Source organism: Cylas formicarius, unplaced genomic scaffold (genome assembly GCF_029955315.1).
Source record: "Cylas formicarius isolate icCylForm1 unplaced genomic scaffold, icCylForm1.1 PGA_scaffold_7__23_contigs__length_41026272, whole genome shotgun sequence".
Taxonomy (NCBI): domain Eukaryota; kingdom Metazoa; phylum Arthropoda; class Insecta; order Coleoptera; family Brentidae; genus Cylas; species Cylas formicarius.
Genome location: NW_026844352.1, coordinates 40533498 through 40543861, shown reverse-complemented (window position 1 = coordinate 40543861; position 10364 = coordinate 40533498). Strand labels below are relative to the sequence as shown.

The 10364-nt window shown below is 35.6% G+C and overlaps 1 protein-coding gene across 1 annotated transcript in view; it reads right to left on the bottom strand.

The window, feature by feature from the left end:
• Positions 1-1994: 1994 nt before the first annotated feature.
• Positions 1995-10364, bottom strand: part of LOC132705566 (uncharacterized) — a 71350-nt gene continuing 62980 nt past the window's right edge. Inside the window, exons 3-8 of the mRNA XM_060676219.1 lie at positions 7327-7643; positions 7107-7259; positions 5871-6196; positions 5628-5820; positions 4695-5072; positions 1995-3073 (exon numbers count right to left, since the gene is read on the bottom strand). Of these exons, the coding sequence (XP_060532202.1) occupies positions 2670-3073; positions 4695-5072; positions 5628-5820; positions 5871-6196; positions 7107-7259; positions 7327-7643 (1771 nt within the window). The 3' untranslated portion in view covers positions 1995-2669. The remainder of the gene's footprint in view (positions 3074-4694; positions 5073-5627; positions 5821-5870; positions 6197-7106; positions 7260-7326; positions 7644-10364) is intronic.

Genomic DNA, 10364 nt, shown 5'->3' with positions numbered 1-10364 from the left:
AGTCGCTAATATAATAGTATACAACCGCCGTCGACGATTCCTCACTCTACACTTACATAACACATTACACCATAAACATTTAATAACTAGCATCTAACTAAATTACGAGAATGAGAACATGAAACAAATAGAATAAATACACATCTGTGGCCACCGACGCACACTTGACCTAATTACATAACCCTCGGAACAACCACATTTTTGGTTAGATTAAATGTGTCTGGCGAATAAAACTAAAAGATGGCTGGTTACGATTTAAAAATATAAAACATAATTAAACCTCCGTTAATATCGGCGCGGCGTTAATAAACAGCTGTTAAGGCGAAGAACCACGTAATAATTTCATTGTTCCGCGAAGCGATCCGTGCGGCGCCACCTATATTCCGATGCGGGAATTATCCTGATAGTGTAGAGACGAGCGACACCGCCACCTGAGAGCAGTCGAGTAAACTTACACGCATGCCTATTGAGGTTATTATTTAATTGCAAGTCGGTTGGCGAGAAAATTTTTCGATTTCGGATTATCAGAGACTTTGTGTTAAAGTTTTAATCGATATTTCGTACAGTGTAGTGTGCGTAAAACGTGTACCCTTTTTATAAGTTGCGAATTAACGACCGTGATTGTGCCGGTGAGTCACCATTTGCAATTTCCATTGATAAATCTGTTTTATTAAAATGATTAACACAACACAGGGTGTTATCCCTGATTGGCGCACATAATATTATGTCCGAGATGCTGCTCTTGAAATGGTGTTTCAAAAATCATTTATTAATATCCAATTTTTTTTTAAGGTGTCGCTATATTTTTTTTCACCTTTCTTCGTGTTCCGTGTTAGCGTAGAAAATAATTTCCAATTGTGTTTTTAGTTGCTTAACCACAGAAATTTTGTACGGATAAGGATAAGTTAGTACGATTTTAATTGATTTTATCACAATTCAGAGAGGTATGGTATGTTCATAGATTTAAGAAAGTGACCAATTGCTTATGAATGGGATTATCCAAGGGTGGTCATTAACATACAATGCAACAATATTATTACCTAAAGTTTCGGAATTTAAATTTAGGTAAAATTGTGGTCCGTAACAGAAAATATTTTTATATCTACTTGTGTTTAATATTCTTTGGTTTAATTTTATTAGTAATCATTCTTATTTTGTGTGTAATACGCGGTGTGTTGAATTTTCCGGAAATGCCGACTGGAATATCTAGAAAAAAATAGAATCTACAGAGAACAACAAAGGCCAATTATTTACTTGGATGAAACCTGGTTCGACAATTATGATACCCCGGAAAAGGGTTGGGTTGACTCAATTGATAAGTGCGAAACAAACGCGCCATCAAAAAGAGGTAAAAGAATAACTATTTTGCATGCTGGCTCTAAAGATGTTTGGATTCCAAATGGACTTTCTCTGTCTGAGAAAAAATATTAAAGATTCTTCTCTGAATTCCCATGAAGACACCACCGCTGTTTTATTTGAAAGTTGGTTTAAAAACAAACTATTTCCAAACATTCCTCCTAATAGCGTCATTGTAATGGACAATTCAAGTTATCACAGTAGACAGTTGACTAAAACCTCTTCCTCATGTGACACAAAAGCAACAATCCAAAACTATATGTATAATAACGACATTTATTTTCAGGAAGATTATACTAAAAAGCAATTACTTGAGGTTCTACAAAGCTTGAACCTACAAAAGGAATACGTCTGTGATAATTATGCAAAAAATCTAGGGCATACAGTTTTAAGGCTTCCACCTTACCACTATATATTTAATCCCATTGAACATGTTTGGCACCAACTGAAATCTGCCATTCGTCGTAACAATGTTTTTCCCCGTGTTAACTCCAATGTCCTCAAACTTATAGAAACCGAAGTTTTTAACATCCCTCCAAAAAGTTGGGAAAATTCTGTTAAACATATAGAAAAAGCAGAACAATAGTATATCCATATTGCGAATAATATAGAACAAATAATAATTAGAACAGGCGATGATAGCGATAGTGATACTGATATATTATGTGAATAATTTTAAGTAACTTAGGTAATAAAAATGATTTGTAATTTTATTTCAGATTTAAAATAATTAAATTCTAAGTACGGACCTGTTCGCCCATATTTTATTCTTACAGCATGCCGGGTCTTTCCTTATTTCGTATCTGTTAGTCACATTCTTATATCTATGAACAGACTTTACCTGTTTTCTTTTTCAATTATGCAGATTCTCTTAAAAGAATAGTATTGTAGCTCCCAGTTTCTGTCAATGTATATAGTTGTCTTTTCTAATTAATCTTAAGTTACGTTATACCTCTATCTTACAACATTATATTTTAATTATCTCATATAATTTTAAAAAAACATTGTGCAATAATCCGACGATCTGGTGTTCAGTAGAGTAGCTACTAACTATTTGTATTATATTGTGAATATGTATATGTTTTTTTTTACTAATAAAAAAAACCGTTTATTATTATTATTATTAAAAATCCACAAAATTTCCTTGAAATCTGTGAAAGTTTGAGATCTGGTGGATGATGATTTGCTTGAAAATGTAAAATGAAAATTTTTGATCGTGGGTGATCGAGTATAGCGACAGCACCTTCAAACGTCTACGCAAAGAAACTAACCAAAACTGCTAGACTGTGGTTTAAGGCTTTTTAATTCGACACTCATTCACCCGAATCGCCAGCAGTCAAAAATTCCTTCGTTTTGACGTAATACGTCACCCAGTTGGTAAAGTAGTTCAATTTCTTGTGGATCGCGACCTTCTGGTGATTCTTCGCGTGTTTCTTGAGCGCGTTTGCCGCGTTGACGGCCATTTTGTTGTTTCGAAAGTGTTTCGCATGGAACTTCGGAAAATCCCCGATAACGCGCTGTTTGCGAACGTCACGTTGCGAAATCACGCGGGTGTTTTCGCAAAATAAATTCGCTTCGTCCTTGTACCGGCCGTTGCTGGCCAGTTCCAGGTGTGTAGCGGCGTTTTTCGCGATTAAATGGTCAAATGAGCAGCCATATTGCGTCTCGTTCGTAGAAAGTGTTGTTTGATCATGGTTTCGATGGATGCCGCTGCAATCTATACGATCCAAACGGATTACTACTAGACTACGAAAATTTAGAAACAAAATTTTAAAAATATTGTTTTTAACAAAATCGGTGAAATCTCGCGTAATGTGAAATCTGGTGTACAAACTAGTACTACATCTGCGTGAAATACGTGAAATCTTTGTGAACATATTTTCGAAATTTTAGAGTGTGATTAGTTATTTTTTGTGTTTAGCTATAATTGTATTTATGGATGGAATGTAATTTTATGGACAGAAAATTATTAAAATTCATATCTAAATCTACTACTTAATTAAAGTTGAAGGAAAAAAAAGAAGAAAATGAAGAAACAAAATTTTAATAAAAATCGGTGAAACCTTGAGGGAAATTCGTAACATATTTTTGAAATTTTAATTTTCGGCATTTTTAAAAGGATAAAACGTAGGGCCTTAAAAATATTTTTTGTGTTTAGCTATAATTGCAATTTGTTGTGGCCTTGAAGAAAATTACGTAATTAAACTTGAATTAAAAAAAAGAAGAAAATTAAGAAACAAAATTTTAAAAATAATATTTTAATCAAAATCCGTGAAGTCTTTCGGTTTGAGGACAGTGGTGGAGGTAAAGATTATATTATATTATTATTATATTATATTATATTATTATTATATTATATTATTATATATTATTATATTATATGCTTGTCGTTTTGCTCTTTTATCGAAAACGGCGTTCATAGACGAACGATAAGGGTGCAAAGTTGATCTTTTGACTCTGGAAATGTAAAAATTGAGCAATGGAGTAAAACTCATTCCTCGTAAAAAGTTTTGAATTTTCTAAAATATAAAATGCAATCTTTAGATATCTATTTTTCGAATGGTATACGAGAGTAAAGACCTTTAACTTTTACCATATCAAAAATGTTCATCAGAACCACAAACTAGGTTCAAATATGGAGTTGTAGGAAATTATTATGAAATTTATATAAAAATTATCGTACCAACAGAAATCATCAAATTCGAAAGGCCTCTATGGCTTTAAGCATTTGCAGCGTAATTAGCCCAAAACTAATATGCAATTTGTGAGCTACAGGGTGATTCTTAAAAATGTGAATTTCTAAAAACCCTCTATAACTTTTTTATTTGTATAGAAATTTTTATTAAAAACATTTTTTGAAGATTTTTTAAGGAGTTCACCGATTTTGTCTTAAAGCATTTAGTTCACGAGGTATAACACAAAGTTACATTTTCTACAAGAATACGGATGACGCCATGTATTGTCCAAATTCTGATTTCTCTGTGCTTAGCTTTTGGTTTTTGTTTATCTGGAATTTTATATTTTATATTTCCTACTTAGCATAATGCTAAATAAAGATTATATTATTATTATTATTATTATTCAAATTGTTGAGTTTTATGTAAAAATTTCATATCATCGCGGAAGTTTTTCTTGCAATTTACTTGAAAAAAATAATCATATTAAAATAATAAACAATTTTCAAGATAAAAAAAACTATTATTTTTTACGTGACACTCTTTCGAGTTTTGGTAGTTTTTTTGTTTGTTTGTTTTATGGGATTTTTATCGAGTAAAAACCAACATCTGTCGCTGTCCTCAAACCGTTCGACACCACGCGGCAGTTTCCATGAAAATCACCTCGATCGGACTCTAACTCGGCCTGCTGAACGCCGCACTTGGCGTGCGCGTAGCGTTTCTCGCCAGTGGCGTGCTTCGGCTCGATCTCTTCAGTTGAATATGACAACGTCACCGTAATTTCTGAAGGTGTCGCGTCGTTTATAACAAGCGAATCGGGGCATTGCACCTCCTTCGACTCCAGCCCCGCCCACGCGTGTACGGGCCCTTCCGAAACCCAGTCCGTCGTCGAAGCGAGGGATTTTCGGCCCTCGAGGCCCTCGGGATCGATGAACGTTTTGTAAAATAACGCGTCTATGCTAGATAGGTGGCGTAACGATCGAAAAACGATTGTTTTCCCACTCTCTACCGAACCTTGTTTAGGTTCGGAACCCGTGGTACCTAAAAAAACCGAAGGAGAAAAGCGGAGAATGAGTTCACCCAAAAATATGGTGTATCTCGAAGTATATCGTCTCTAGCATCTCTTTATGTTTAATTAATTTCTCTGTGGGTCGAAACCGAAGCCTGGGATAGAAACTATTGTGACGGGAGATGAAACTATGGTTCCCTATTATGGCCCTCTATCGAAAAAAGAATCATTGGAGTGGCGGCGAGTCTGCCAGTCAACAAAAAAGGTGATGGCCACGATCTTTTGAGATTGCGAAGGAATTCTGTTGATAGATTTTAAAACCACTGTTACTGAGTTACGACAGGGTCAAAACCTCTACAAAAATCCACAGACACAGCATAAACCTGTAGAGTATAGATGTTGTCAATGCAACCCTTGCGAAAGTCCCACTGGACTTGGTGCCGACATCAGACTCCCATGTCGGAAGTCTTCACTACCGTATTCACTAAAGCGATTTATCCGAAAAATGGGTCTCAGCCAATCCGCAACTTTTGTCTTTGACATTTTTAAAGCACCAAAATGATTCTTGATCTAATGTTCACACTTACAAGAATGCAGAACGGTACGCACTGAATCGGCTGAAATCGAGTGTTTGATTTCCACAAAAGCCACGTTGGCTGAGTTTTCTAGATGGTTTTGGCATATTCCATCGGGAGCTATCGACAGTTTAAGTGTTCTTTGAACGCACCTTCCCGTCGGAATTGTCACACTGGGGAGCGATTGAATGGTGAGCTTTTCAAGCTGAAATTTTTTAACCTCAAAATTGCCCTTACGTTTAGTGTCGTACTCACCTTCGTCGAGCGCTTCGGACTCAGGCAATGAGCACCCAAACTTTGAAAGCTTAAATCCGGCCTCGCTTTCGTTTTCGTTGCATGAACGTCCTGTATGACAAAACTGGCTGGACTTAGGTCGGTAGATCGCGGAGGCACGCGGACCAGGTCGAAAGTTTCCGAAATGAAAGTTTTGGGGGGGGACGTTTGTGTGCTCGCGTTTATGTGCGAATTGTGATCTCGTTGAACTCCGACGCTCCTAGTCTCCCAGCTAACTTGAATTTCCTTGGATGCGGACGTCACCTCGGTATTACACCCCAAAGACACTAGTTCCTTCGAGGAATGTTCTGGAAACACGGGACTTTGACATTACCATTATTTACGAACTTATTGACAGATCGTTTCGGCTTCGAAAATAGAACGTTTCGTTTTTTGTCTGTTCTCTGTAACGGATTGAAGCCCGCTTACACTGCAAAATATCGAGCCCATTTAACAAAATAAATTAGAACTAAAAGTTCAAATTTTCACGAAATTATATATTTTCACATGACAATTGTTTCCACAACACCGACCGTGTCTTTATCAAAACAAAGACATTTGATAAAGACACGGTGTTGTCGAAACAATTGTCATCTAAAAATATATAACTTCGTGAAAATCTAAACTTTTAGTTCTTATTTATTTTGAAAAAAAATTTTTTCTTTGTCAATTTAAGTTCAAATTAGAATCGTTAATGTGCTTAGTTGCTAATTCACAATCGATCCCTAAACATTCTCATTCCCTATTAATGTACGACTGCTGTAAGTTAAAATTGAAACCTTTTTCCAGAAATTCATTTCACTTGTAGAAAATGTTGTGTCTGTTAAGTTTATGAAATTAGTGGTCGGTATACTGTGCAGTAAGTGGCCTGCTGTTTGTATTAGAAATTAATTTGTTTAACTGTAGTTTTTGATGGATGAAATGTCTGTTCGAACTCTATAATCAAATGTGTCAAAGTCGATGGGATTAAATCTATGAGACAATTCAGAATGTATTACCTTTACATAAATGTTGTGCACAACGACATCAATTAAGGTTATAATGTCATTTTTCGGTATATATAGTAGTTTGCAAATATTACATTTGATAATGACACGGTGTTGTCGAAACAATTGTCATGTCATAACATGTAATTTCGTGAAAATCCGAACTTTTAGTTCTTATTTATTATTTTTTTCGTTACCGACAAACCAAAACTGCAACTATGCGATGAATTACGTTTTGCTATTTCGTTTGTGCTTTTTCGCTGCCTCGGCGTACTAAAACTGCTCTCCGTCGATTCGGATATCGTATGCAGCTTAGCGTGCAAAGCCTCGATGCTGCTAGTAACTTCGACTTCGCCATCGTCGGGAACTGTTAGAAATTTGTCGCCTAAATAAAAATTTGAAGTGGAATTAAAGCTTCAAATTAGTAAAACGTCCAGGCCTTTCGAACTAACCCTTCGACGATACGTCATCGTTTTCGTTTCTTCTGGTTTTCGGCCGCGATAAGGGGAGCGTTTCGTCTCCGCGATTGTCGATTTGATACAGAAGACTCTCCGCTTCCGTCCTCAAATCGTTTACCGCGTCGCTAAAATTACTTTCGGCCCTTTTCCGGGAGCTCTCGGGCGGTTTCATCGTTTTGATTTGCGTCAACGCGTCCCTGATGCGACCGATGATCGCGTTCGCTTCGTTTATTTTCGACTTGATCGAATCGTTATCCGCGGAGTTGTTCGTTTCGTCCTTGATGTCGCTACCGTCGGTTAGCGTCGAGGATCTGGAAGTCGTAAGACGAAGAAAATTCAGTTTACGATACGATTTATTTACCCACAGTATTTATGTGAAACCAAACAAAACGCAACTAGTTCGATATCAACAATAGGTGCCACCTAAATGCAAGGAGCGTGTTTATGTGCCCTGTGTTATAAAACTGTATTACGAACAAAATTTGTTGTACTATTAGGTCTCCGTACAAGGCTATGAATGAGTCCATTCTGTGTAACGAATTTTAAATCTAAAATAAAATTACAAATCCTTTTTATTACCTACTTAAATTCCTTAAAATTATTCACATAATATATCACTATCACTATCGCTATCATCGCCTGTTCTAATCATTATTTGTTCTATATTATTTACAAAATAGATATACGATTGTTGTGCTTTTGCTATATGTTTAACAGAATTTGCTCAAGTTTGCGGAGGGATGTTAAAAACTTCGGTTTCTATAAGTTTGACGACATTGGAGTTAAAACGGGGAAAATCATCGTTACGACGAATGTCAGATTCAGTTGGTGCCAAACATGTTCAATGGGATTAAATATACAGTGGTAAGGTGGAAGCGTTAAAACTGTATGCCCTAGATTTTTTGCATAATTATCACAGACGTATTCCTTTTGTAGGTTCAAGCTTTGTGGAACCTCAATTAATTGCTTTTTGCTATAATCTTTTGCTTTTGTGTCACATGAGGAAGGGGTTTTAGTCAACTGTCTACTGTGATCACTTGCATTGTCATCTTTTTCACGCCTCCTGATTAAGATATCTAATGTAGGCACGCTTTGTTCCTCATATAATTGGTAAATTTTACGCCGTAAGATTTTAAATTTGAAAAATGTTGAAGGACTCATCAACTGTGTACTGAAGTAAATAGGATATAACCTCTAAAGCCAGGGCAAAACAACAGACTGTCGTAGTGGATCCAAAAAGTCGAAATAGGTTATTAAGGGAAGCTGATCTGAAATTTGAAAAATGCTGGGTGACTGTCTCATCACTATTTGGTTGACTGCTTCAGGTATTAAAGATGATAACAATGAAAGAAGTAATAAAAGTAGAACACCATAAACCTTGAAGAAGAAGAAGTATCAACGGAAGATAAAAAATATTGAAAGTGTCGTCAAATATCTGGGGAGATAGAGGAGGAGAATGGAACTAATATGTTTGCGAAATACAAGATAAGAGAAGCTGATCTGAAATTTGCAAAATGCCGAGCGACTGTCTCGTCAATTGTCCACTGCCGTAAACATAACATAACCTCTAAAGCCAGGGCCAAACGGCAGTGTAATTTATGCTTCACAGATTTGGTTTTGTAGACTTTAGATAATACATTCCGAGATAGAATAATCAACTAATCAAAAATGTTTTCAATTGCTTCATAACGAACTTAAAAATTGATTTAACTATCGAACACTACGCTGACTCAGAGAGAAAAGGAATGTCATTCAGAAAATAATAATAAAAAATATATAATAACATGTGGAATCCCAAAATACGCGATATGTTATTAAGGGAAGGCGATTTGAAATTTCAAAAAAGCTGAGTAAATATGGCATAACTTCTATAGCCAGAGTCAATCGACAGTTTGATTTACATACATACAAGAAAATCCTAGTTTTATATATTACAGGAAACTGTAAGAGGTGGTCACTTTCAACAGTTTTAGTTGGAATGTTAAAAAATATTTTTAGGGCTAGTGGACGAATAAAACAGAAACAAAAATCTTGGAAAAGGTTATATGTGAGCAGATGCCGTCTCACTTAGATAATAACAAGATTATCCCCCTTACTCAATCGGGATATAAAACTGGACATAGTTGTACTACAGCTCTACCGATGATATATTTAGAGCTACAGATGAAAGCAAGCTGACACTATTAACCCTTTTAGATTATTCATCAAATTTTTATTTCAATGTTAAATTTTATTGGTTTGTCAGAAGACGCAATTGACCTTTTAGCTTCATACCTAGAATACCGATCTCACGCGGTAACATATTACGGTGTAACTTCTTCATTCTTAAATGTTAATAAAGGTATACCTCAGGGATCTATTTTAGGACCGCCTTTCTTTGTTGTATATGGCTCTCGTTTTATAAAATTTCTGTTATCATTATTATGCAGACGATACACGAATTTAGGTTTCTTTTTTTCCCGGTGGAGCTAAGGAAGCCGCCGCAGCCCTAAATTATGAGTTGAACATAATTTATGAGATGTCCACTAAGCATTGTTTGCAATTAAATGCGAGCAAGTCCGCAAGTAGCATTAATAATAATTAATAATGAAAAAAATAAGTTTTGTGATTCGGTGAGAAACTTAGGAATGATAATGGACAATGATTTGAGATTTAAAGTTAAAATTTATATATCAAAATCGTGAATTTTTAAGCAGAAAATATAGAACAATGGTCTGTGAGTCTCAAGTTACGGGGATGCAGCGTATGGCCCTTGTTACTTTCGAAAATCGATGAAATGGAATTTTTCGAATGTGCTCGTATAAAAATTTTATATCTCGGTAACTGTAAGTCCTATGGGATCGCCGTGGTATCTATGAACAGACTTTAACTGTGTGCGGTACATGTAATGAAATATTGCTTTCATTATTTTTACTTTGCGTTTGTTTTTCGCGGGAACGCCCATCTTTTTTTAAGTTATAACTTATAAAATGGAAATTCACGTACTTTTTTTCCCTCTCTTTTATCGGGATAGATAGATCTTTAGTAGACTG